Raw genomic sequence first — 27,669 nt, forward strand, 5'->3', positions numbered from 1 at the left:
GTTGCTTTTTGCCTTTGGCAATGGTGCTTCCGGCTTTGAGGGGGTGGAGGGCTTTTGAGAGGTGGGTGATGGAGCACCAGATCTGTAGGTGGACGATCTGTTGTACGTCACGGATCCGGTGGAGCATATATGTATAGGATTATGGGGATATTGATGGAGTTTGAGTCTTGTCCGGGATATAAGCTCAGTGTGAGAAACAGCAAAGTGTTCCCGCTAAATGCTCAGATGCAGGGGAGGGGTTGAAGAAGTTGCTGTTTTGGCTGGTCAAGTTGAGTTTTCGATATTTGGGTATAAAGATGGCACATTGGAGGGCCCAATTGCATAAGTTGAATTTGGCGAACTTGGTGGAGGGGGTGAAAGAGGATTTCAAGAGGAGGAATGTGCTATCGCTTTCGCTGGCTGGAAGAGTCCAGACAGGAAAGATGACAGTTCTGCTGAAATTTCTGTTTATTTTCCAGAATCTCCCAATATTTGTGCCCAAGTCTTTCTTTGGAAGGATGAATAGGATGATTTCAGAGCTTATCTGCGCGGATAAGGCACCGTGGGTTAGGAGGGTGATTTTGGAGAGGGATAGGCAGACAGGAGGGTTGGCGCTGCCCAGCCTGTTAAGTTGTTACTGGGTGGTGACTTGGAAATAGATCATTGTTTGTTCACTGTCACTGGGTCAAAATCCTGAACTCCTACGTGGCTGTCGTGTTTGGTGTTCGATGCCTCGCAAGGAATCTACCAAACGACTTGTGACTTGTCCAAACCAGGATCTTCACTAAATTACACGTGGTAAGATAATGATCTGTTACAGAGCAAGTTATCATGGCGTTTCTTTGTACCCCTCTGGAACCACCCCAAGTTCACATCTGTCCTCATGTACGTCTTATAACCATCTGACGATGGCCGGATGTGCTCCATTTATATTGGCATGCCTTGTCACATGACCACTGCCTTGAGACCACAGGGTGTACCTGTACCGCCACTTGCTGGTTGGAGGTCGCACCACCTGCCATTTATGATATTGCTTACAGGCATATCGCCACAGCTGTACCTGCACCACATGGATTGCCGCAGTTCAAGAAGGCAGGTCATCACTATCTTCGCAAGGGCAATTAGGGATGGGCAATAAATGCTGATCTAGCCAACAATGCCCACATCTATTGAATGGATAAAAAAGGGGCTTTCTTGGGGAGGTCTCCTCCATAGGTAACCATGCATACAGAATTATAGAATCATTTTTTCTTTCTCCCACAAATAACGCAGGCTCCCTTCGAAAGGTTCATTTCCTTATGCATTACTCATAGAATCATAGAGTTTACTATGCAGAAGAAGGCCATTTGGCCCATTGGGGCTACACCGGCCCCTGAAAGAGCACCTCACTTAAGCCCACACCTCCATCCTTTCCCCGTAACCCAGCAACCCCACCTAACGTTTTGGACACTACGGGGCAATTTAGCATGACCAATCCACCGAGGACACCGGAGCACCCGCAGGAAACCCAACCAGACACAGGGAGAAAGTGCAGACTCCGCACAGACAGTGACCTAAGCCAGGAATTGAACCCGGGTCCCTGGCGCTGTGAAACAACAGTGCTAACCACTGTGCTACCGTGCCGCCCGGTTCTAGTTGGGGTGGGTAGAGGTCCATATGAGGCCTGGGGATATCAACAGTGATGGGCTCACAGGAGAGGATGGAAATGTTGTCCACAACAACAATGAGATCTGGGGCGAAATTCTCCGTAATCAGCGCAATGTCCGCCGACCGGCGCCAAAAACGGCGCAAATCAGTCCGGCATCGCGCCGCCTCAAAGGTGCGGAATCCTCCGCATCTTGACCGGCCGAGCTCTAACGTTGAGGGGCTAGGCCCGCGCCAGACTGATTTCCGCCCCGCCAGCTGGCGGGAAAGGCCTTTGGCGCCCCGCCAGCTGGCGCGGAAATGACATTGCCGGGTGACGCATGCGCAGGAGCGTCAGCGGCCGCTCACGGCATCCCCGCGCATGCGCAGTGGAGGAAGTCTCTTCCACCTCCGCCATGGTGGAGACCGTGGCGAAGACGGAAGGAAGAGTGTCCCCACGACACAGGCCCGCCCGCGGATCGGTGGGCCCCAATCGCGGGCCAGGCCATCGTGGGGGCATCCCCCGGGGCCAGATCGCCCCGCGCCCCCCCCAGGACCCCGGAGCCCGCCCGCGCCGCCTTGTCCCGCCGGTAAGAGAGGTGGTTTAATCCACGCCGGCAGGACAGGCATTCTAGCAGCGGGACTTCGGCCCATCCGGGCCGGAGAATCGCGGGGGGGGGGCCCGCCAACCGGCGCGGCGCGATTCCCGCCCCCGCCGAATCTCCGGTGCCGGAGAATTCGGCAACCGATGGGGGCGGGATTCACGCCAGCCCCCGGCGATTCTCCAACCCAGCGGGGGAGGGGCGGAGAATCTCGTCCCTGGTAACACTGGGTAGGCTGGAGAATAACAGGAAGGAGCTCTAACTTCACACCTTAAAGTTCCAGGTGAATATCTGGGATGTGGGCAGTGAGAGAGGGAGCATCAAAGCTGGCCTCAAGGTAATAGTGGACCACCATTTTGCACTATAGAACTCATGGTGCAGATACAAATCGAAAATAGAAGCAAACCTGCATGGGAGGAGTCTGAGACAGCATGGGAGGAGCGCACTAAAGGGCCCTTTCAGGGACACCGACTAACATGTCAGTGCTGCAAGATTCAAATGGTGTCGGAGAAAGAGAAAGGAAGGACACTTCCTTAAGAAGTTAGCCGTTGGAATTTATGCCTTGTGTCTCGCTGTTAAAGAGGAAGAGTCATTAGTTTAACATCGCAGATGCTGCATTTTAATATTAACACATAAGAATGTAAAATTTGGGAATGCAGGCAACTGTTAATATCATAAACTGGGCTTAAGCAAGTCATGGGACATTAATGAAACCTTAAGCATGTCATAGGACTGTGGTAGTATGTATTGAGGGTCATGTGGGACTGGAAGCCCTAATGTCATTGGCTGACAGATCCCGGGTCCTGGTTGGCCGTTGACCTCTAGCTCCGCCCTGAAGGCGGAGTATAAGAAGCCGGAGTCTTCCCCCGCAGGCCAGTTTACTATCGAGCTGCGGGGGAACAGACACGCTTAATAAAGCCTCATCGACTTCACTCTATTCGTCTCACGGAGTCTTTGTGCGCTACAATTTATTAAGCGTGCCTAAAAAGGACTATGGAGCTCAGGATCATTCCGGAATGCCTGAGGATCAGCCCCCACGCAGTGAACGCGGCAGCAGCCTTCAAGCACTGGCAGACTTGCTTTGAGGCCTACCTCAGAACGACCACCGGCCGGGTCACAGAAGACCAAAAACTGCAGGTCCTGCACTCGAGGGTGAGCACGGAGATTTTCTCCCTCATCGAAGACGCGGAGGATTTCCAGACGGCGTTCGCAGCACTGAAAAGTCTCTATGTCCGCCCAGTTAACCAAATCTACGCTTGCTACCACCTCGCGACGAGACGGCAAGCTCCCGGAGAATCGATGGACAAATTCTACGCCGCGCTGCTGATTTTGGGACGAGCCTGCAGCTGCCCGTCGGTGAACGCAAACAAACACACGGACATGTTAATGCGCGATGCTTTTGTGGCAGGTATGCAATCCTCCCAAATCCGCCAAAGACTTCTAGAAAAAGAGTCGCTAGGACTCTCAGAGGCACGGGCCCTAGCAGCCTCCCTAGACGTGGCCGCGCGTAATACCCGCGCCTACGGCCACGACCGCGCGGCAGCCCATTGGGCCCCGTATGTACCCGTCGCGGCAAACCCCCTACCTCCCCCCCGGACACCCCACAGGCTTGCGCGGTCCAAACGCCGAGTCGCACCGGGGGCGTCCGCTGTTATTTCTGCGGCCAGGCGAAACACCCCCGACAGCGCTGCCCGGCCCGCGCAGCTATCTGCAAAAGCTGCGGGAAAAAGGGCCATTATGCGGTTGTGTGCCGGTCCCGCGAGGTCGCCGCTGTCCCGGGAGAACAGGGAGCCCTGCAAGCTGTTTACGCGCCCCAACCCCCCCAGCACGCAATGTACGACCCGCAGGCGCAGCCGCTCTGGGTCCCGACCACCGCGGTCCCGGGAGAACAGGGAGCCCTGCACGCCGCTTACGCTCCCCAACCCCCCTCCCCGCAGCCCATGTATGACTCGCCGCCGGCGCTACCGCTTTGGGTCCCGGCCAACACTCTCCATGGAGAGGAGGGAGTTTTGCGCGTCCCTAACGCCCCCCTAACCCCCACCCCGCGCCCCACGCCTGACCCGCCGGCGCCACCTACTTGGGCCCCGACCACCGCTGTCCCCGGTGAGGGAGCTCCGCGCGGTCCTAGCGCTCGCGGTCCTAGCGCTCGCGGTCCTAGCGCTCCCCAGCCCCCCCAGCTCACCATGTGCGACCCGCAGACGCCGCCATTTTGGGTCCCGGCCACCACGAGGGGAGGAGGGGCGCCGCCATCTTGGACCGCCCAGACCTGTACGACGCGTGGGGGCGGCCATTTTGTCCACCCCCGCCGCCATCTTGTGACCCCCCAGCCACGTGCGATGTATGGGGGCGGCCATTTTGTCCATCCCCGACGCCATCTTGGACGGCAACAACGGACCCCACTCACTACTACAACCACGTCTCGCTTCAATTACGCTCGATCAAGCTCGGCCCCGGACACTCCAGACGACGACGACAACGGTGCTAATAAACGGCCACGAGACGCCATGCCTAGTCGACTCCGGGAGCACGGAGAGCTTTATACACCCCGACACGGTAAGACGCTGTTCCTTGACTCCTATCCCAGCGCACAAAAGATTTCCCTAGCTGCAGGATCCCACTCCGTACAGATCCAGGGATTCTGCATAGTTACCCTAACGGTGTTGGGGAGGGAGTTCAAAAACTACAAACTAAATGTCCTTCCCCAACTCTGTGCCCCCACCTTGCTGGGATTAGATTTCCAATGCAATCTACAGAGCCTTACGTTCAAATTCGGCGGCCCAATACCCCCACTCACTATCTGCGGCCTCGCAACCCTCAAGGTGCAACCCCCGTCCTTGTTTGCGAACCTCACCCCGGATTGCAAACCCGTCGCCACTAGGAGCAGACGGTACAGCGCCCAGGACCGGACCTTCATTCGGTCCGAAGTCCAGCGGCTACTAAAGGAGGGCATAATCCAGGCCAGCAGTAGTCCCTGGAGAGTGCAGGTGGTAGTAGTGAAGACAGGGGAGAAACAAAGGATGGTCATTGACTATAGCCAGACCATCAACAGGTACACACAACTAGACGCGTACCCTCGCCCCAGCATATCCGACATGGTCAACCGGATTGCCCAATATAAAGTCTTCTCCACCGTGGACCTCAAGTCCGCCTACCATCAGCTCCCCATCCGCCCAAGTGACCGCAAGTACACAGCCTTCGAGGCAGACGGGCGATTATACCATTTCCTACGGGTCCCTTTTGGCGTCACAAACGGGGTCTCGGTCTTCCAACGGGAGATGGACCAAATGGTTGATCAACATGGGTTGCGGGCCACGTTCCCGTATCTCGACAATGTAACCATCTGCGGCCACGATCAGCAGGACCACGACGCCAACCTCCAAAAGTTCCTCCAGACCGCCAAAGCCTTGAACCTCACGTACAACGAGGACAAGTGCGTTTTTAGCACCGATCGGCTAGCCATTCTGGGCTACGTAGTGCGCAATGGGATAATAGGCCCCGACCCCGAACGTATGCGCGCACTCATGGAATTTCTCCTCCCGCACTGCCCAAAAGCCCTGAAACGCTGCCTGGGGTTCTTTTCATACTACGCCCAGTGGGTCCCCCAGTACGCAGACAAGGCCCGCCCCCTAATACAGACCACGACCTTCCCTCTGTCGACAGAGGCTTGCCAGGCCTTCAGCCGCATCAAAGCGGATATCGCAAAGGCCACGATGCGCGCCATCGACGAGTCCCTCCCCTTCCAGGTCGAGAGCGACGCCTCCGACGTAGCTCTAGCGGCCACCCTTAACCAAGCGGGCAGACCCGTGGCCTTTTTCTCCCGGACCCTCCACGCCTCAGAAATCCGCCACTCTTCAGTAGAAAAGGAAGTCCAAGCCATAGTGGAAGCTGTGCAACATTGGAGGCATTACCTGGCCGGCAGGAGATTCACTCTCCTCACGGACCAACGGTCGGTAGCCTTCATGTTCGATAATGCACAGCGGGGCAAAATTAAAAACGACAAGATCTTAAGGTGGAGGATCGAGCTCTCCACCTTCAACTATGAGATTTTGTATCGTCCCGGAAAGCTGAACGAGCCGTCCGATGCCCTATCCCGCGGCACATGTGCCAACGCACAAATTAACCGCCTCCAAACCCTCCACGAGGACCTCTGCCACCCGGGGGTCACTCGGTTTTACCACTTTATCAAGTCCCGCACTCTCCCATACTCTTTAGAGGAGGTCCGTACAGTCACAAGGGACTGCCACATCTGCGCGGAATGCAAGCCGCATTTTTTCAGGCCGGATGGAGCGCACCTGATTAAGGCTTCCCGCCCCTTTGAACGCCTCAGTCTCGATTTCAAAGGGCCCCTCCCCTCCACCGACCGCAACGCATATTTTCTTAATGTGGTGGACGAATACTCCCGCTTCCCTTTTGCCATTTCCTGTTCTGACATGACCGCGGCCACAGTCATTAAAGCCCTGAACAGCATCTTCACACTGTTCGGTTACCCCGCATACGTCCACAGCGACAGGGGGTCCTCTTTCATGAGTGACGAGCTGCGCCAGTTCCTGCTCAGCAAGGGCATAGCCTCAAGCAGGACGACCAGCTACAACCCCCGGGGGAACGGGCAAGTAGAGAGGGAGAACGGCACGGTCTGGAAGGCCGTCCTACTGGCCCTACGGTCCAGGGACCTCCCAGTTTCATGGTGGCAGGAGGTCCTCCCGGACGCTCTCCACTCCATCCGGTCGTTATTATGTACGAGCACTAATCAAACGCCTCATGAGCGTCTCCTTGTTTTCCCTAGGAGGTCCTCCTCTGAAACGTCGCTGCCGACCTGGCTGGCGGCCCCAGGACCCATCCTGCTCCGAAAGCATGTGCAGGCACATTAGGCAGACCCGTTGGTCGAAAGGGTTCACCTCCTCCACGCAAACCCCCAGTACGCCTACGTGGAGTACCCCGACGGCCGACAGGACACAGTCTCCCTGCGGGATCTGGCGCCCGCCGGCAACACGCACACCCCCCCGACACCATCAACCCAACCCCCCCCTTCCTGCCACCGCCGCACCCCGCGACCGCCCCCTTCCCAGGAGGATCGGTTCCCCTCCCCTCAGCACCGACCAAGAATAAAGCCCAAGCTGAAACCGTAAGGCTCCTGGAGGCGACAACACTGGTACAAGCACCACCACCACCGGGGCCGAGGCGATCGACACGGACGACCAGACCACCCGACCGACTCGTGGCGTCGATCTAAAACTAAATATGGACTTTTCGCAAGAACATTTTGCTTTTCTTCCCATACCCTCTGTAAATAGTTGCAACAGGACAAAATTGTACAATACTGTATTGCCTTGTGAATGTTTTTTCCTCCCAGGACCAGCCCCGTAAACCCTTACCACCATTCGAAGCATCACCCCGCCGGGTTCATTTTTGACAAGGGGTGAATGTGGTAGTATGTATTGGGGGTCATGTGGGACTGGAAGCCCTAATGTCATTGGCTGACAGATCCCGGGTCCTGGTTGGCCGTCGACCTCTAGCTCTGCCCTGAAGGCGGAGTATAAGAAGCCGGAGTCTTCCCCCGCAGGCCAGTTTACTATCGAGCTGCGGGGGAACAGACACGCTTAATAAAGCCTCATCGACTTCACTCTATTCGTCTCATGAAGTCTTTGTGCGCTACAAGGATCCAGGATCCAGAAAAAGTTGATGATGGTGAGCTTCAGTGGGCTGATGCCATCGAGAAAGCACAACGTGGCTTCCTTCCCTTGATACCTTAATTGCTACCTTGGGCGTCATTCTCCGACCCCCCAGCGGGTCGGAGAATGGCCGTTGGCCGCCGTGAATCCCGCCCCCGCCGGTTGCCGAAGTCTCCAAAGGGAGAAAAGTCGGCTGGGCGTTAATGGCGCCGCAGACGTCGGAGAATGGCACCGGTCTGCGCAAGGCAGCCGATTTTGGGCCTACCGATATTCTGCCTTCCGGATGGGCCGAAGTCCCGTCGACGTGATGACCGGTCACATCGACGTAAATCAAACCTCCTTTTCATCGGCGTGACCCTGTGCTCCAGGTTCACGCCGACCAGCGTGGAGGTGAGTGACGGCCTGGGGGGTTGGCCGCTGGGCAGGCGATGGCGTGGCCGCAGTCTGAATGTGTGGGGAGAGGTGTGTCTCGGGTTGTGTGTGTGTGTGTGCGGCGGGGGAGGTGGTTAGAGTGGGCTGTGCTCCGGGGGAGTGCCGGGAGGGGGGTCCGTGCCGGGGAGGAGGATGGGGGGTCCGTGCCGGGGAGGGGGATGGGGGGTCCGTGCCGGGGAGGGGGATGGGGGGGGGGATGGGGGGGGGGCCTGTGCCGGGGAGGGGGATGGAGGCCCGTGCCGGGGAGGAGGTTGGGGGGGGGGCCCGTGCCGGGGAGGGGGATGGGGGGCACGTGAGGGGGATGGGGGGGGGGGCCCGTGCCGGGGAGGGGGATGGGGGGTCCGTGCCGGGGAGTGGGATGGGGGTCCGTGCCAGGGAGGAGGATGGGGGGGGGCCCGTGCCGGGGAGGAGGATGGGGGGGGCCCGTGCCGGGGAGGGGGATGGGGGGTCCGTGCCGGGGAGGGGGATGGGGGGTCCGTGCTGGGGAGGAGGATGGGGGGTCCATGCCGGGGAGGGGGATGGGGGGGGTGGGATGGGGGGGGCCCGTGCCGGGGAGGGGGATGGGGGGTCCGTGCCGGGGAGGGGGATGGGGGGTCCGTGCCGGGGAGGAGGATGGGGGGTCCGTGCCGGGGAGGAGGATGGGGGGTCCGTGCCGGGGAGGAGGATGGGGGTCCGTGCCGGGGAGGGGGATGGGGGGTCCGTGCCGGGGAGGGGATGGGGGGTCCGTGCCGGGGAGGAGGATGGAGGGGGGGTCCGTGCCGGGGAGGAGGATGGGGGGGGGGGCCGTGCCGGGGAGGGGGATGGGGGGACAAGTGAGTTGGTCCACCTGGCCAGGTGCCAGCCTCCAACAGTTGGACCCATGCGATCCATGCCACCTGGCTGGGGGGAAGGAGGGGTGTTGTAAGACTTCTTACTGTGCTCACCCCAGTCCAACGCCGGCTTCTCCACATCAATCTTTATATTGCCATTGATTAGATTCTGTGCCCTACTCTCAGTGCATCAATTTGTGTTTCCACGTAGTCTAATTCACCAAAAAACCCTCAAGCCAATGAACTACGAATGGTGGGAATCGCATTGGAGGAACCCAGTGAAAATGTATATATTTGGAAAATGTCTGTTTTCTGGTAATAATTCAGCTTACAGTTGCCCAGTTTAGTTGACTCAGCATAGGCAATGAAATATAATTTATACAGAATCAACTTATAAATTATTTATTTTGTGATTAAATGTTGGCGGATTACTAACTATACAGTTAGAAGTTGTAGCCCTGACATTAAACTCTGTTGCTTTCCATCTTACAGTTATAGTTGTGTAGTGCCCTCTGCTGAGCAAAGTTGAAAACGTATAGATTAGCAACTGGAAAGAGACGGTCAGAAAACAAAAATGAAAGTAGATTTCCTTGAATTACCACACATTTATGGGAAAGGTAAAAACAGACCAGCATGAAAACACAAGGCTATGGAAGGTTAAATAATGAGACAGAACTAACCATAGCCCTTAGCTTTACTTTACTGTATAAGTATAATTTCAAGTTATTGTTCTTGTTATAGTGGTTGCTGAACGCATAGCGTTTGCTGTTTAGTAATCTTGCTAATCTACAACCTTTTTACACTGGAAGGGAGGAATTTAATGAGGGATGTGGCGGGGCCTCACTTCTGCCACAAACACTGGTGACATCCACACTGACAAGATCTCCTGGCTGAATCAGAAAGTGACAGGGAAGTAGCAGGCTCCCGACCCACCCCCTCCTGTACGAACAAATGCTCCCCACCCCCACCCCCCCCAACCCCCTCCCACCCGCCTCCATATTTCCCTCTGGGGGAAATTTCTGCAAGTTTTAGATTCAAACGCATGGCATCTTCGACATGGCACCTGGGACCTAGTGAATGGAATGGTGCAGGCAACTTTGTGTCTCCTTAAGCAAAACAAATTTAAAGAATTGCTGATGAACAGGTCATTCAAAACCAGGATGTGTTACAACGGTGAAGTCAATGTCAAGACAGATAGAGAAAGCAAAATAAAGCGAGGGAGAGATTGGATTGAGAGAGAAAAAGCCAAAGAAAATTAATGGAAAAAGCCAAGGAAAATGTTAAAAGGAAAAATAGTTTTAAAATTTTGCATCTCCCAACATGAATTAAAGTCTGAAGTTATGAGGCTCCGCACTTGTGAAAGTTAATTTTCAGTGCCAAAATGGCGATTGGAAGTAATTAAGACTTATAATTCCATTAACAAAGGTGTTTTGTCTGAAATGGACAACTTCTAAGGTTCTTTGGTGATTTTAATCCATTTCTACCATCATGGAATTTCATGCTGTTCAGCACATTTGAATGGAGAGCCAATCAGCGAGATATCCTCTTCATCCATCCATGACAGAAATATTCAGGTTTTCATGTTTAACAGCACATCTGCATTCACGTGAAGTTGCTGTCTAATTTATGCATAAATAGCAAGAGTGCAGTTGGTATCACTTATTTTTGCAGTAGGTTCTGGCCCAATATTTTTTTTTTTAAACGCATTTTATTCAAACTTGTATCAAAGTAGGTTACAGCAAATAAACACCCCGGGAAACATTCTTCCCAACAATCAACTCTACAGTTTGTACAGATTTTTCTCCTTTTTCAGCCCCCTCCCCATCACCCCCCCCCCCCCCCCCCCCCCCACCACCACCCCCACCCACCCCTGCGACGAACAGCTCCTCAAACACGGTCACAAACATCCCCCACCTTTTCTCAAACTCCCCTGCTGAGCCCCTTAACTCATACTTTATCTTCTCTAACCGCAGGAAGTCATACAGGTCACCCAACCACGCTGCTACCCCCGGTGGCGATGCCGACCGCCACTCCAGCAAAATTTGTCGCCATGCAATCAGAGAGGCGAAGGCCAAGACATCGGCCTTCCTCCTCTCCATGAACTCCGGCTTCTCTGAAACCCCAAATATCGCCACCAAAGGGTCCGGTCCACTCCCTCCTCCACTACCCTGGCTAAGACCGTGAACACTCCCGCCCAGAATCTTCCCAATTTTTCACAACCCCAAAACATGTGCGCATGATTCACTGACCCCCGCCCACACCTCTCACACTCATCTGCTGCCCCCTGAAAGAACCCACTCATTCTCGCCTGAGTCATATGCACCCTGTGCACCGCCTTAAGCTGTATCAGGCTCATCCTTGCACAAGAGGAGGTCCTGTTTACCCTTCGCAGTGCCTCACTCCATACTCCCCAATTGATCTCCATTCCCGACTCCACTTCCCATTCCTCCTTGATCTTCACCACCCGCTCGCCTCCCTGCTCCCCCAGCCACTTATATATATCCCCAATTCTTCCCTCCCCTTCCACATCCGGAAGCAGCAGTCGCTCCAGCAGGGTGTATCCCGGCAATCTAGGTAACCCCTTCCAGACCTTTCGTGCAAAGTCCCTAACCTGTAGATACCTGAACTCACTACCCCTCGGCAGCTCTACCCTTTCCCTTAGCTCCTCCAGACTGACAAACCCTTCCTCCAAATACAAATCCCTCACCAGCCCCACTTCCCTCCACCTCCTGTATACACTATCCATCCCCACCTGGCTCAAACCCATGATTCTCGCACAGCGGTGTTAGCACCGACATCCCTTCCACCCTTAAATGCCTCCTCAGCTGATTCCATATCTTCACCGTGGACTGCACCACTGGGCTCCCTGAATACCTACTCGGAACCATTGGCAATGCTGCCGTCACCATAGCCCTCAGACTAGACCCCTTACAAGATTCCCCCTCCACCCTAACCCACTCTACCCCTTCTCCTTCCCACCACCGCCGCACCTTGTCCACATTCGCTGCCCAATAATAATGAAGCAAGTTTGGCAACGCCAACCACCTCTGCTGCCTTGGTATAAAGATCGGGAGAGCCTGAAAGATAAACAAGAACCTCGGCATAATATTCATTTTCACCACTTGGACCCTCCCCGCCAACGTTAAGTGCAGTGTATCCCACCTCTTAAGATCCTCCCTGGCCTCCTCCACCAGCTTCATTAAGTTCCACTTATGGAGCCCCGTCCATTCCCTTGCTACCTGAATCCCCAAGTACCTAAACCTATCCCTCGCTACCGTAAATGGCAACCCCCCTAAACTAGCCCGCTATGCTAGCTCATTCACCGGGAATACCTCGCTTTTCCCTACATTCAGCTTGTATCCCGAGAACCCTCCAAACCTCCGCAACATGCCCATAATCCTTCCCATACTCTCCAACGGATCCGAAACATACAGCAAGAGGTCATCGGCATATAGCGACATCTGATGCTCCCTCTGCCCCCTCATTATCCCCTGCCACTCTGCCGACCCCCTGAGAGCCATCGCCAATGGCTGTATGGCCAGTACAAACAGCAGCGGCGACAGCGGGCACCCCTGCCTCGTACCCCTGTGTATGTCAAAGCTTCGTGAGCTCATATCATTCGTCCTCACCCTCGCTCTTGGCGCCACATACAGCAACCGCACCCATGCCACAAATCTCGTCCCAAACCCAAACCTTCCCAAAATTTCGAACAAGTACCCCACTCCATCCGCGTCCATGGACACCACCACCTCCGGTACCAGAGCTCTCGACGGATTAATCACCACATTCAACAGCCGTCTTATATTACTCGCGAGCTGCCTGCCCTTCACGAAGCCTGTTTGATCTTCTGCAACCACCCCCGGGACACAATCCTCCATCCTCCCCGCCAACAGTGCTCTTACAATGCTCGGCACAACATCGAGGGCCGAAGGGCCTGTTCTGTGCTGTACTGTTCTATGTTCTAAAAACTTAGCCAATACTTTCACATCCGTGTTCAATAGCGATATGGATCTATATAACCCTCATTCCACCGGATCTTGCCTTTTTTGGGGATTAGTGTGATTACTGCCTGCTTCATCGTCTCCGGCAACTCCCCCTTCTCCAGTGCTTCATGAAACGCCCCCAACAGATGTGGTGCCAGGTCTGCCGCAAATTCCTTATAAAATTCTGTCGGGTACCCATCCGGCCCAGGGGCCTTCCCCGACTTCATACCCCTGATACTATCCGGCAGCTCCCTCAGCCCCAGGGGCCTCTTTGCTTCCTCCACCTGGGGAAATTCCAGCTTGTCCAGAAACCACCCCATGTCCCCCTCCTCTCCTACTGGGTCTGCCTCATAAAGTCCTTGGTAATACTCTCTGAATGCCTTATTTATCTTCCCTGGCTCTGACACCACATCCCCACCCCAGTCCGGATCTTTAATATTTCCCTGGACGCAGCCTGCCTCCGCAGCTGGTGCGCCAGCATGCGGCTCGCCTTCTCCCCATCCTCGTATTGCACCCCTCTTGCCTTATGCAGTTGCCCTACCGCCCTCCTCGTTGTCAGCCTGTCAAATTGCCCCTGCAACTTTTTCCTCCTCGCCAATCCCTCCACGGTGGGCACCCTCGAATATTCCCTGTCCACCTCCACTATCTCGCTCACTAGACGGTCATGTTCCGCCCTCTTTTCCTTATTCGCACAAACCGCAAATTAGATCATTTCTCCCCGGACCACAGCCTTCAGTGCTTCCCAAAAAATCCCCACCGATACCTCCCCATTCTGATTGATCTCCACATAATCCCTAACCTCCAACCGCACCTTACACAAAAACCTCCATCCGCCAACAACCCCGAGTCAAACCTCCACCCCGGCCTCTGCTCTCGTCCCGTACTGAACCGAATATCCAGCCAGTGGGGTGCATGGTCCGAGATAACTATCCCCGCATACTCTGCCCCCTCCACCCCAATCAAAATCTCCTGACTCACTACAAAGTAATCAATCCTCGAATATACCTTATAGACATGTGAAAAGAAGGGATACTCCCTTCCCCCTGGGTTCTGAAAGTGCCATGGATCCACCATACCCATCCTCTCCATAAACCCCCCCAGCTCCCTTGCCATTCGTACCCTAACCATCGACCTGGAGCTTGATCTATCCACCCTCGGCTCCAGGACACAGTTAAAATCTCCTCCCATGATCAACTGGTACGTGGCCAAATCCGGAATTGCTTTCAAGCTTTTGAGGTGCGTGAACACCTGCGACCTTCAAACCGGCCCATTCAGTCATCTCCCCCCCCCCTTCCCACCCCCTTCCCACCCCCCCCCCCCACCCCCGCTTTCTGGCCCAATATTTTTTGCCAACAATTTCAAGTAATATAGGGCACAATTTAACAAAAAAAACAGAGTCCGTCGTGGGCTGGTTTAGGAAAAACCACCGGGAACGGCCCTGCTATCGAATGGGACGCTGTTATTTTTTCAGGCTTTGGTGGGGAAGACCTGCCAAGGCTGCCCTTACCTTCATTTCCTGCACTGAGGAGCATCACTCGTCAGTGCAGAAAGAGATAAAATGGCGCCCCAATCACGTGATCCCCAGCACGACCCACAGATTCCCCCAACGCCCCAACCTACCTGTTGGGGGGTCCTCAAGCCCCCTGCACCCCACCTCATAAGGGCAGGACCACTTAAGGGGAGGCCTCTCATGAGATTTATTGGCTGAGTTGCGTCCCTTGTCGGGCGCGATGCGGCCATTAGATCATGCCCATAAACTTCACAGCAGTGTTGAAAAATTGTAAAACTATTAATTAAACAAATAGTCACCTGGTCCTCAGTGATGTGGTCTCCTTTTCAATAATACCTGGGCCCAGTAGTAAGTCATCATGAATTCATATGCTGTAGATGGATGTATATTAATGTATCAAGATTTTTAAAAACACTTTTACATAATACCAATGGAAATCAGTTAAACTGCTAAAGGCAAGGAACAAAGTATACAAGTTTAATCATATTATTCTTGTCCAAATGAAGTAACACAAATAAATTTCAGAGTTTGTTTAGCAAGAGCATGTTACAGCCTAACTTCATTTTATCTGCCTGTCTTCTTTTTAAAAGGCTTACTTGGCAAGTGGAGGATAAGATTGATGCTAGCAATGTTGCTTACACATCTGGGAAGCTGAGCTTTCATACCGACTACTCTGCACTGCAACATCCCCCTGGGGTAAGATGACTTGCTCTTGCCTAAAACCCATTAAACTGCTTTTTCCTTCCAAAAAAACCCCAAGAAAATAAAACATAAAGCAAAAAAAAATTGAGTGGATTGGATTCAAGTCCATGTTTGATTTAATTAAAAACATTTGTCCACTGTTGCATATGCATTGTCTAACGTGACTGTTTTGCAGAACATATATCTTCTCACACAAAGGTCACAATTGTTGGAAAGAAAAAAATAACCAAGGTGCGGCCATCGAGTATTTGTGACATGTAAATGGCACCTCAGTCCCAGAGGCTGCTCTCCCCTTTGAGAGAGCTAACTGGTGGTGATTTAACCTGAGGGTTACCACATTTCAGGTAAGGGGCGAGGTTGAGAAGGCGGGGCCTTCATGAATAACCTCAGCCGATCCGGGAATTGAACCCACGAGATTGGCATTATTCCGCATCGTGAACCAGTCAGTCACCCAACTATCTGAGCTAACGTTTTGTGAAAATGCACTGAGACACTGGGCATTTCTGTTATGCTTTAAGCACTCTTCGACAAGAGAGGAAGAGAGTTGTTTCAGGAGTGCAGGGACAGTCTGGTATTTTCACTGGAAAGGAACAGAATGTTGTGCGTTAAAACAGGTACAACGTTGATCAGAGGTTAAGTGATTCTAATGGTTTCAGAGACCGATGTAACATTATCCTTCACTTTTGACAACACTTTTGGCAGTGTTGTGTGCATCAGATAATGGCCCCAGGCGAAGATGTTGCTTTGACTGAGAATTTTGCTCGACAGTGCAGGTCGTTAGAGCTCACTTCGAGGGATGGCGGGTGATGCACGATCAATGACTACTGTAGCGAGATTGTAGTCCAATTGAAGGCTTTAATGAACAAGTAGTTACCCCAGCAGCTCCGGTACAGAATGACTGCTGTGGGTGAAACACACACTCTTATGCTCTGTCTGCTGGGCGGAACCAGCAGGCAGGTTCCACCACTCATACTACAGTATAAGGTACATCCCACCTAGGTACCGCGATACCCCTAATAAAGCCTACCACATTCACCCCCTGTTTAAAAAAGAGTCCGGCGGGGGTGGTGGCCTTGCTTTTACAGTGGTAGAGGTTATAGCGGTACCCTTCGGTGCCTTTACATGCAAGACACATATTTACCGACAATTATTTACAAGTTCATTTTACAATGAAACTATCAGCCGGTCGGAGGCCCTGGTCGTCCTCTGCGATCGTCGCAGTCCCGGCGGTGATGCTGGCGTCGGCTTGGGCATCCATGGCTCTGGGAGCATGTCATCTTCAGCTTCATCGCATCCAGATGGGGCCAGAGGGAGGACGGATCCTCCTGGGAAGGGGGCTGCGGTGATGTGCGCCGGTGAAAAAATGATTGGGGTTGGTGGGGTGGGGGGGGAGGGGGGGGGATCCAGAAGGGGCCAGATTCCGGAGGGAGACCGTGTCTTGTCGGCCATTGAGGTGCGCCACATAGGCATACTGGGGGTTAGCATGGAGGAGATGTACCCTCTTGACCAGTGGATCCGACTTGTGGGCCCGTACGTGTTTGCGGAGTAGGACGGGTCTGGGGGCTGCCAACCATGTTGGGAGCGAAGTCCCCAAGGAGGACTTCCTAGGGAAGGCAAGGAGACGTTCATGAGGTGTTTTGTTGGTAGTAGTGCACAGTAGTGATCGGATGGAGTGAAGTGCATCGGGGGGGACCTCCTGCCATCGGGACACTGGGAGATTCTTGGACTGTAGGGCCAGTAGGACAGCCTTCCAAACTGTCCCGTTCTCCCTCTCTACCTGCCGGTTCACCAGGGGTTGTAACTGGTCGTCCTGCTGGAGGCAATGCCCTTGCTGAGCAGGAATTGACTCAGCTCATCACTCATGAAGGAGGACCCCCTCTCGCTATGGATGTAGACGGGGAAACCGAACAGGGTAAAGATGCTGTGGAGGGCTTTAATGACGGTAGCAGCCGTCATGTCGGGATTGGGGATGGCGAAAGGGAACCGGGAGTACTCATCAATCACGTTTAAGAAATACGTGTTGCGGTTGGTGGAGGGAAGGGGCCCTTTGAAATCCATGCTGAGGCGTTCAAAGGGGCAGGACGCCTTCACCAGGTGTGCTTTCTCTGGCCTGTAGAAGTGAGGCTTGCACTCCGCGCAGATTTGGCAGTTTCTGGTCACGGCCCTGACCTCCTCGATGGAGTAGGGCAGATTGCGGGTTTTAACCAAGTGGAAGAAATGGGTGACCCCCGGGTGGCAGAGGTTGTCGTGGAGGGTCCGGAGTCGGTCTACTTGTACACTGGCACAAGTGCCGCAGGACAGGGCATCAGGAGGCTCGTTGAGCTTACCGGGACGATACAAGATCTCGTAATTATAGGTGGAGAGCTCGATCCTCCACCATAAGATCTTATCATTTTTAATTTTGCCCCGCTGTGCATTGTCAAACATGAAAGGCTACCGACTGTTGGTCAGTGAGGAGAGTGAATCTCCTGCCGGCCAGCTAATGTCTCCAATGCTGCACAGCTTCGACGAAAAGAACATAAGAACTAGGAGCAGGAGTAGGCCATCTGGCCCCTCGAGCCTGCTCTGTCATTCAATGAGATCATGGCTGATCTTTTGTGGACTCAGCTCCACTTTCTGGCCCGAACACCATAACCCTTAATCCCTTTATTCTTCAAAAAACTATCTATCTTTATCTTAAAAACATTTAATGAAGGAGCCTCTACTGCTTCACTGGGCAAGGAATTCCATAGATTCACAACCCTTTGGGTGAAGAAGTTCCTCCTAAACTCAGTCCTAAATCTACTTCCCCTTATTTTGAGGCTAGGCCCCCTAGTTCTGCTTTCACCCGCCAGTGGAAGCAACCTGCCCGGATCTATCCTATCTATTCCTTCATAATTTTGTATGTTTCTATAAGATCCCCCCTCATCGTTCTAAATCCCAACGAGTACAGTCCCAGTCTACTCAACCTCTCCTCGTATTCCAACCCCTTCAGCTCTGGGATTAACCAAGTGAATCTCCTCTGCACACCCTCCAGTGCCAGTACGTCCTTTCTCAAGTAAGGAGACCAAAACTGAACACAATACTCCAGGTGTGGCCTCACCTAACACCTTATACAATTGCAGCATAACCTCCCTCGTCTTAAACACCATCCCTCTAGCAATGAAGGACAAAAAGGACAAAATTCCATTCGCCTTCTTAATCACCTGTTGCACCTGTAAACCAACTTTTTGCGACTCATGCACTAGCACACCCAGGTCTCTCTGCACAGCAGCATGTTTTAATATTTTATCATTTAAATAATAATCCCTTTTGCTGTTATTCCTACCAAAATGGATAACCTCACATTTGTCAACATTGTATTCCATCTGCCAGACCCTAGCCCATTCACTTAGCCTATCCAAATCCCTCCGCAGACTTCCAGTATCCTCTGCACTTTTTGCTTTACCACTCATCTTAGTGTCGTCTGCAAACTTGGACACATTGCCCTTGGTCCCAAACTCCAAATCATCTATGTAAATTGTGAACAATTGTGGGCCCATCACTGATCCCTGAGGGACACCACTAGCTACTGATTGCCAAGTAGAGAAACACCCATTAATCCCCACTCTTTGCTTTCTATTAATTAACCAATCCTGTATCCATGCTACTACTTTCCCCTTAATGCCATGCATCTTTATCTTATGCAGCAACCTTTTGTGTGGCACCTTGTCAAAGGCTTTCTGGAAATCCAGATATACCACATCCATTGGCTCCCCGTTATCTACTGCACTGGTAATGTCCTCAAACAATTCCACTAAATTAGTTAGGCACGACCTGCACTTTATGAACTCATGCTGCGTCTGCCCAATGGGACAATTTCCATCCAGATGCCTCATTATTTCTTCCTTGATGATAGATTCCAGCATCTTCCCTACTACCGAAGTTAAGCTCACTGGCCTATAATTAACCGCTTTCTGCCTACCTCCTTTTTAAAACAGTGGTGTCACATTTGCTAATTTCCAATCCGCCGGGACCACCCCAGAGTTTAGTGAATTTTGGTAAATTATCACTAGTGCATTTGCAATTTCCCTAGCCATCTCTTTTAGCACTCTGGGATGCATTCCATCAGGGCCAGGAGACTTGTCTACCTTTAGCCCCATTAGCTTGCCCATCACTACCTTCTTAGTGATAACAATCCTGACAAGGTCCTCACCTGTCATAGCCTCATTTCTATCAGTCACTGGCATGTTATTTGTGTCTTCCACTGTGAAGACCGACCCAAAATACTTAGGACATAGAACATAGAACAATACAGCGCAGTACAGGCCCTTCGGCCCACGATGTTGCACCGAAACAAAAGCCATCTAACCTACACTATACCATTATCATCCATATGTTTATCCAATAAACTTTTAAATGCCCTCAATGTTGGCGAGTTCACTACTGTAGCAGGTAGGGCATTCCACGGCCTCACTACTCTTTGCGTAAAGAACCTACCCCTGACCTCTGTCCTATATCTATTACCCCTCAGTTTAAGGCTATGTCCCCTCGTGCTAGCCATTTCCATCCGCGGGAGAAGGCTCTCACTGTCCACCCTATCTAACCCTTGTTCAGTTCCTCAGCCATTTCCTCATCTCCCATTATTAAATCTCCCTTCTCAGTCTCTAAAGGACCAATATTTACCTTAGCCACTCTTTTTTGTTTTATATATTTGTAGAAACTTTTACTATCTGTTTTTATATTCTGAGCAAGTTTACTCTCATAATCTATCTTACTGTTCTTTATAGCTTTTTTAGTAGCTTTCTGTTGCCCCCTAAAGATTTCCCAGTCCTCTAGTCTCCCACTAATTTTTGCCACTTTGTATGCTTTTTCCTTCAATTTGAGTATAAGAATTGGCAAGTCATGTTGCAGCTGTATAGAACCTTAGTTAGGCCACACTTGGAGTATAGTGTTCAATTCTGGTCGCCACACTACCAGAAGGATGTGGAGGCTTTAGAGAGGGTGCAGAAGAGATTTACCAGAATGTTGCCTGGTATGGAGGGCATAAGCTATGAGGAGCGATTGAATAAACTCGGTTTGTTCTCACTGGAACGAAGGAGGTTGAGGGGCGACCTGATAGAGGTATACAAAATTATGAGGGGCATAGACAGAGTGGATAGTCAGAGGCTTTTCCCCAGGGTAGAGGGGTCAATTACTAGGGGGCATAGGTTTAAGGTGAGAGGGGCAAAGTTTAGAGTAGATGTACGAGGCAAGTTTTTTACGCAGAGGGTAGTGGGTGCCTGGAACTCACTACCGGAGGAGGTAGTGGAGGCAGGGACGATAGGGACATTTAAGGGGCATCTTGACAAATATATGAATAGGATGGGAATAGAAGGATACGGACCCAGGAAGTGTAGAAGATTGTAGTTTAGTCGGGCAGTATGGTCGGCACGGGCTTGGAGGGCCGAAGGGCCTGTTCCTGTGCTGTACATTTCTTTGTTCTTTGTTCTTTGTTTGTTGATACTTTCCCTTATTTCCTTAGATATCCACGGTCGATTTTCCCTCTTTCTACCCTCCTTCCTTTTTGTTGGTATAAACCTTTGCTGAGCACTGAAAAATCGCTTGGAAGGTTCTCCACTGTTCCTCAACTGTTTCACCATAAAGTCTTTGCTCCCAGTCTACCTTAGCTAGTTCTTCTCTCATCCCATTGTAATCTCCTTTGTTTAAGCACAAAACACTACTGTTCGATTTTACCTTCTCACCCTCCATCTGTATTTTAAATTCCACCATATTGTGATCGCTCCTTCCGAGAGGATCCTGAACTATGAGATCATGAATCAATCCCGTCTTATTACACAGGACCAGATCTAGGACCGCTTGTTCCCTCGTAGGTTCCATTACATACTGTTCTAGGAAACTATCGCGGATACATTCTATAAACTCCTCCTCAAGGCTGCCTTGACCGACCTGGTTAAAGCAATCGACATCTAGATTAAAATCCCCCATGATAACTGCTGTACCATTTCTACATGCATCCGTTATTTCTTTGTTTATTGCCTGCCACACCATAATGTTACTATTTGGTGGCCTATAGACTACTCCTATCAGTGACTTTTTCGCCTTACTATTCCTGATTTCCACCCAAATGGATTCAACCTTATCCTCCATAGCATTGATGTCATCCCTTACTATTGCCCGGTTGTCATCCTTAAATAACAGAGCTACACCACCTCTCCTAACATCCACTCTGTCCTTCTGAATAGTTTGGTACCCTCGGATATTTAACTCCCAGTCGTGACCATCCTTTAACCATGTTTCAGTAATGGCTACTAAATCAAAGTCATTCACGATGATTTGCGACATCAACTCATTTACCTTATTCCGAATACTACGAGCATTCAGGTAAAGTACACTTATGTTGGCTTTTTTACCTCTGTTTTGAATCTTAACACCTCGATCAGTAACCTCTCCATTCGGTCAACCATTCGGTCCATCTCCCGTTGGAAGACCGAGACCCCATTTGTGACACCAAAGGGAACCTTTAGAAAGTGGTAGAGCCCCCCATCTGCTTCGAATGCAGTGTACTTGCGGTCGTCCGGGCGAATGGGGAGCTGGTGGTAGGCTGATTTAAGGTCTACTGTGGAGAAAACCTTGTATTGCACTATCTGGTTGACCATTTCAGATATGCGGGAGAGAGGGTACGCGTCGAGCTGTTGATGGTCTGACTGTAGTCTATGACCATCCTATGTTTCTCCTCGGTCTTTACAACCACCACCTGAGCTCTTCAGGGGCTGTTGCTGGCCTCGATAATGCCTTCCTTTAGTAACCGTTGGACGTCCGACCTAATGAAAGTCCGGTCCTGGGCACTGTACCGTCTGCTCCTGGGGCTGAGGTTGTGGGCCGTTTGTGCCTCACAGAGACGGTGTGGAGGAAGAGATAGTGTCTCGTGCATCGATTGATAGAATCCTTGAGAGTTTTTGGAAAGTACTTATTGATCCTGCCTTATGCTTTGCCTTCTCGTGTGACGTGGAAGACGTCTTCATCCTGCAATTTACCCTGCGCTTCTTCGATAATCTTGATCGATACTCCCTGTTGATAATGTTGTTGACTTTTTATTGCTGCCTTTTTTCCTGTAGGGGAGTGTGAATTTGTGCCGTTGATTATCCTTATTCTGTTATTATTCTGAGTCAATTATGGGAAGTGTGATTTGTGCACAGTTTTACTCTTTCCCCCTCCGTTACAGCTACTCCATTTCAGGATTTTCAAATATATTTCGGGTTAAGAATCCATGGCCTGGGCAGAGTTTGTATCCTGGGGAGGACTGGGTTCCTTCTGTCTCTTTCTCGCGGTTGAATTTTTCCTGTCCATTGTTTGGGTATCTGTTGGTGTTCCTCCCAAGGGCTATTGCGGTGGTCGGGTTGTTGCTCTGGATATCTTTTCTGTGACAGTGATCACTTTGAGCTAGGCTGGGTAACCCTTCTCTGAGGATTAGAACCATAGAATTCCTACAGTGCAGAAAGAGGCCATTAATAATAATAATAATCGCTTATTGTCACAAGTAGGTTTCAATGAAGTTACTGTGAAAAGTAACTAGTCGCCAAAATCCGGCGCCAGTTCGGGGAGGCCGATACGGGAATTGAACCCGCGCTGCTGGTCTTGTTCTGCATTACAACCCAGCTGTTTAGCCCACTGTGCTAAACCAGCCCATCAAGGCTGCACCGACTCTCTGAAAGAGCACCCTACCTAGGTCATCTCACCTGCACTATCCCCGTAACCCCACCTAGCCTGCACATATTTGGACACTAAGAGATAATTTAGCATGGCCAATCCATCTAACCTACACAACTTTGGATTGTGGGAGGAAACCGGAGCACCCGGAGGAAACCCACGCAGACAGGGGGAGGAAGTGCAAACTCCAGGTAGGTAGTCACCTGAGACCGGAATTGAACTTGGGACCCTGGAGCTGTGAGGCTGCAGTGCTAACCACTGTGCCACCGTGCCACCCATCCCCAATAGCAATCTTGCTAGTTAGATATCTGAACCAATCAAAGCTAAAAGTTGGTGGTTGACCAACAAAACAGGTTCATTAATGAGATTTGTAAGAGTATTGCTGATAGAGGACTGGCATTCATGCTATTCAACTCAAGATGGTTGTGAAAGCCAATTCTCCAATGGGTAGATTTGGCCACTTTAGCAGTCTTAGGTTAAACTCCTGAAGTATATGGGTTACCTCAGCCTCTGGTGTTCGTAACCTGCACCTTTCTTTTATGGGCTTGGGTAAATAGGTTGTCTTCCATCAGATGAGTGTTTGTATCAGACAAATGGAAACTCTACTTGTTTATTCCTTCCTGGTTTGGTTTAGAGTCTTTTAAGTATGTTGATAGGTTTCCATACATGCCAGACACCTAGCTACCCCCCAAAAAAATAATTGGTCTATTACAGAGCGGCAGTGACACCAGCCAGAAAATGTTGTGGCCCAGACAGTCTAACTCTCCTAGGTAAAGAGGAGGAAGCTTGGCGGCAAACTGTTGCAATAAGGAAAATCTAACAGGTCATAAAAACGTGTTAAAAAATAAATCAAAAAATATTAGCTGTTTACATTTGTTGAAGTATGTAAAACCTTCGCTTCCTGAAAGATCTTTTCTGCCACTGTGTACTGTCCTTGTACATCTATACAAGCATTCCTAACATTACAAAAATACCCCTGATATTTAACCTCCAAATAAATTTCTAATGCATCCCTTGTCCCACATTGAACTCCAGCCTGCCATCTAATGAAAACGTCCATTCTGAATCCACTTGTGATACTACATAGCGCACCGCATATTTTGGTTTATGCTGGCAGCACTCTATGCATAGTACTGTACCCAATACGTAAACTGGAGGAGTATCATCAAAATATTGGGACTAGGGTTTTAAAAAAGCAATAATTTGTAATTTTTCAAATGATGTTGCAACACAACTTGCATTGCGCCAAATTTATAAAAGATGTGCCATGCCTTGAATAATTACTAATGAGAGCATTAAAATAATATTATTAATCTGTTAAAATTGGTAACTTTTTATGCATGAGATTTGCTTTTTTTTAAATCATTAACAAAAAAATGAACTCATGCACATGGGGACAATACAACTTCAACTAAGTGTATCAGGAGAACTTAGTTAAGCTTTAGTTAAGGACAAATTATGAGACTTTTGCCTGTGATTCTCCTGGAAGCACATAGTATCTGACTTTGTTAAAATTCACAATTTTGTCTAACCAAAATTCCTTCAGCATATCTCGGGCTGCTGGATATTTGATAGGCAGTCACCCAAGGCTGGAATTGAACCCGAGTCCCTGGCGCTATGCGGCACCAGCGCTAACCACTGTGCCACCCTGCCGCCCCCTTTAAAGGGCTTAATGGTTGAAACAGGCCTGTGCTTGGTAGAAAGCTTTTTGAGAAAGACAGCAGCCTGGGGAGTGATGTAAAATGCGCTGTGAGCCATTAGGCGGCACGGTAGCACATTGGGAGCTGTTGCCACAAAGGTTGATTTTATCCCCCCCCTACCTGGTAGAAACCAGACAAACGTGCAATTGAAAAACGAAGGCGGGAATCGGGGGGTTATCTCACACGCTCTTTTCCCACCCCAATCTGAGACACCATAGTTTGAGCTGAGGAGGCAAGGCCACCGGTCCACAGTCAGGGATCAGTCTACTATTTTAACTAAGCCCAAAAGTGGGAGGGCTGTTGCCGTCTCTGCCAGTTCAACTGCCAGTAACAGGAGCTAGGCTCAGAAGCATGTAAAAAATGTTTTCTTTTAAATTTCCTAGGCAGGAGTGCTCATCTCCGTCCCGTGAACCTACTCATTTTAAGTGCTATCAATAGTTTTATGCAAGAAGGTAACCTTTCAAGAAATTAATTATCCATAAACAGGGGTGGCACGGTAGCACTGATGCTTCACAGTGCCAAGGACCCGGGTTCGATTCCCGGCTCGGGTCACTGTCTGTGCGGAGTCTGCACGTTCTCCCTGCTCCCCGTGTCTATGTGGGCTTCCTCAGGGCAGTCCAGATTCCTCCCACAAGTCCCGAAAGATGTGCTTGTTAGGTGAATGAGACATTCTGAATTCTCCCTCAGTGTGCCCGAACAGGCGCCGGAATGTGGCGACTAGGCGATTTTCACAGTAACTTCATTGCAGTGTTAATGTGAGCTGATTTGTGACACTAATAAAGATTATTATTATTGCCTTTCACCCACCTCCCTAAGGCCACCTCTAACTCAGCTTCCTGATCATGGCTCGGCACAACATCAAGGGCCAAAGGGCCTGTTCTGTGCTATACTGTTCTGTGTTCTATGATCTGAAGCATGTTGAACTACTACACTGGGATATTTTATTGCCTTTTACATTCCTGCAAATTATATTTTTTTATAAAAAGTAATGTTTGCATAACCGTTCGCAACAATCAACATTACAAAACAAATGTTAACCATATATACAGAGAAAAGAACAATGCTACGTAACAATTCTCCCCCCCCTCCCCCCTCCCCCCCCCGGGGATGCTGCTGCTGACCTTTACTGCTCTCCTAGAAAGTCGCCGAATGGCTGCCAACTGCCAACGACTGCCGAGAGAACCCCGTCATGGACCCTCTCAAGACAAACTTTATTTTCTCGAGACTGAGAAACCCAGCCATGTCACTAACCCAGGTCTCCACACTCGGGGGCTTTGAGTCCCTCCACATTAAAAGGATCCGTCTCCGGGCTACCAGGGAGGCAAAGGCCAATACGTCGGCCTCTTTCGCTTCCTGAACTCCCGGATCGTCTGACACACCAAAGAGCGCTATCTCTGGACTCGGCACCACCCGCGTGTCTAAAATCTTGGACATTGCCTGAGCAAATCCCGGCCAAAATCCCTTAAGAGCCGGGCATGCCCAAAACATATGGACATGATTTGCAGGACTTCCGGCACACCTCGCACATTTATCCTCAACCCCAAAGAGCTTGCTCATTCTGGTTGCCGTCATGTGTGCCCGGTGGACCACCTTAAACTGGATTAAGCTAAGCCTGGCACATGATGAAGAGGAATTGACCCTGTTGAGGGCGTCCACCCACAGGCCCGCATCCAGCTCCCCGCCTAGCTCCTCTTCCCATCTGCCCTTAAGTTCCTCCACTGGGGATTCCTCTGCCTCCTGAAGTTCCTGGTAAATGTCCGACACCCTCCCCTTCCCTACCCAGGTGCCTGAGACCACCCTATCCTGTATCCTGCGTGGTGGTAGCAGCAGAAATGATACCACCTGTTTTTTGAGAAAGGCGCATACTCGAAGGTATCTGAAAGCATCTCCAGGGGGCAAACTGAATTTCTCCTCCAGCGCTTTCAGGCTGGGGAAGGTCCCGTCTATGAACAGGTCCCCCATCCTTTTAATGCCTGCCCTATGCCAGCTTTGAAACCCTCCGTCTATCTTGCCCGGGACAAATCTGTGATTGCGTATCGGGGTCCAAACTGAGGCTCCCTCCACCCCCCGTGCCTTCTCCACTGACCCCAGATCGTTAATGCCGCCGCCACCACCGGATTGTAGGAGTAGCGGGCCGACGAGAACGGCAGAGGTGCCGTTACAAGTGCCCCTAGGCTGGTACCTTTGCTTGAGGCCGCCTCTAACCAATCCCACGCCAACCCCCCCCCCTCCCATACCCATTTCCTAATCATGGCTATGTTAACCGCCCAATAGTAGCTGCAAACGTTCGGCAGCGCCAGCCCCCCCCCCCCCCCCCCCCCCCCACCAGACTGCGCTCTCAGTACAGTCTCTTTACTCACGGGGTCTTATTTGCGCATACAAATCCTGAGATGATCTTGTTCACCCGCTTAAAGAAGGACTTAGGGATGAAGATGGGAAGGCACTGGAAGACGAACAGGAATCTGGGGAGAACCGTCATCTTAACGGTCTGCACCTTCCCCGCTAAAGATAGCGGGAGCATGTCCCACCTTTTATTCCTGCAAATTATATGCAAGCAAAATATCCAACATGCCATTATTTAAATCCAAAGTGAACTATGGCAATATAAATGTGTTCTCACTTAAATGTGCCATGATGGTAAACATTTACTTGCCTCTTTTGTTCAAGCTTCAGCTCCTTCACTGCATAAAACCGGCAGACGTTGGAGGTGAAACAATAATAGTGGATGGATTCCATGTTGCCAATCAACTCAGACAAGTGAATCCCGAAGCTTTCCGACTCCTCACCTCAGTTTTGGTCGATTATACAGACATGGGAGTTGACAGCTACGATTTCTCACTTCAATCCAAGCAAAGAATTATCGAGTGAGTACAAAAGAGATGCAGATGACATAATTGCACCCAGATTTCGAGGGTGCCAATGTTTCTGCAAAAAGTAAAAAGGCCGAGGTTAGAATTAGTCGTTTTTATCCTCAGCTAGTTCACTGCTGAAG

At 51.1% G+C, this 27,669-nt stretch overlaps 1 protein-coding gene across 2 annotated transcripts in view; it reads left to right on the forward strand.

The window, feature by feature from the left end:
* Positions 1-27,669, forward strand: part of bbox1 (butyrobetaine (gamma), 2-oxoglutarate dioxygenase (gamma-butyrobetaine hydroxylase) 1) — a 302,194-nt gene that overhangs the window by 247,954 nt on the left and 26,571 nt on the right. For both annotated transcript variants that reach the window (XM_072466641.1, XM_072466642.1), the window contains 2 exons: positions 15,198-15,303; positions 27,345-27,541. In XM_072466641.1, the coding sequence (XP_072322742.1) occupies positions 15,198-15,303; positions 27,345-27,541 (303 nt within the window). The remainder of the gene's footprint in view (positions 1-15,197; positions 15,304-27,344; positions 27,542-27,669) is intronic.

Source organism: Scyliorhinus torazame, chromosome 10 (assembly GCF_047496885.1).
Source record: "Scyliorhinus torazame isolate Kashiwa2021f chromosome 10, sScyTor2.1, whole genome shotgun sequence".
In the NCBI taxonomy this organism is placed as follows: domain Eukaryota; kingdom Metazoa; phylum Chordata; class Chondrichthyes; order Carcharhiniformes; family Scyliorhinidae; genus Scyliorhinus; species Scyliorhinus torazame.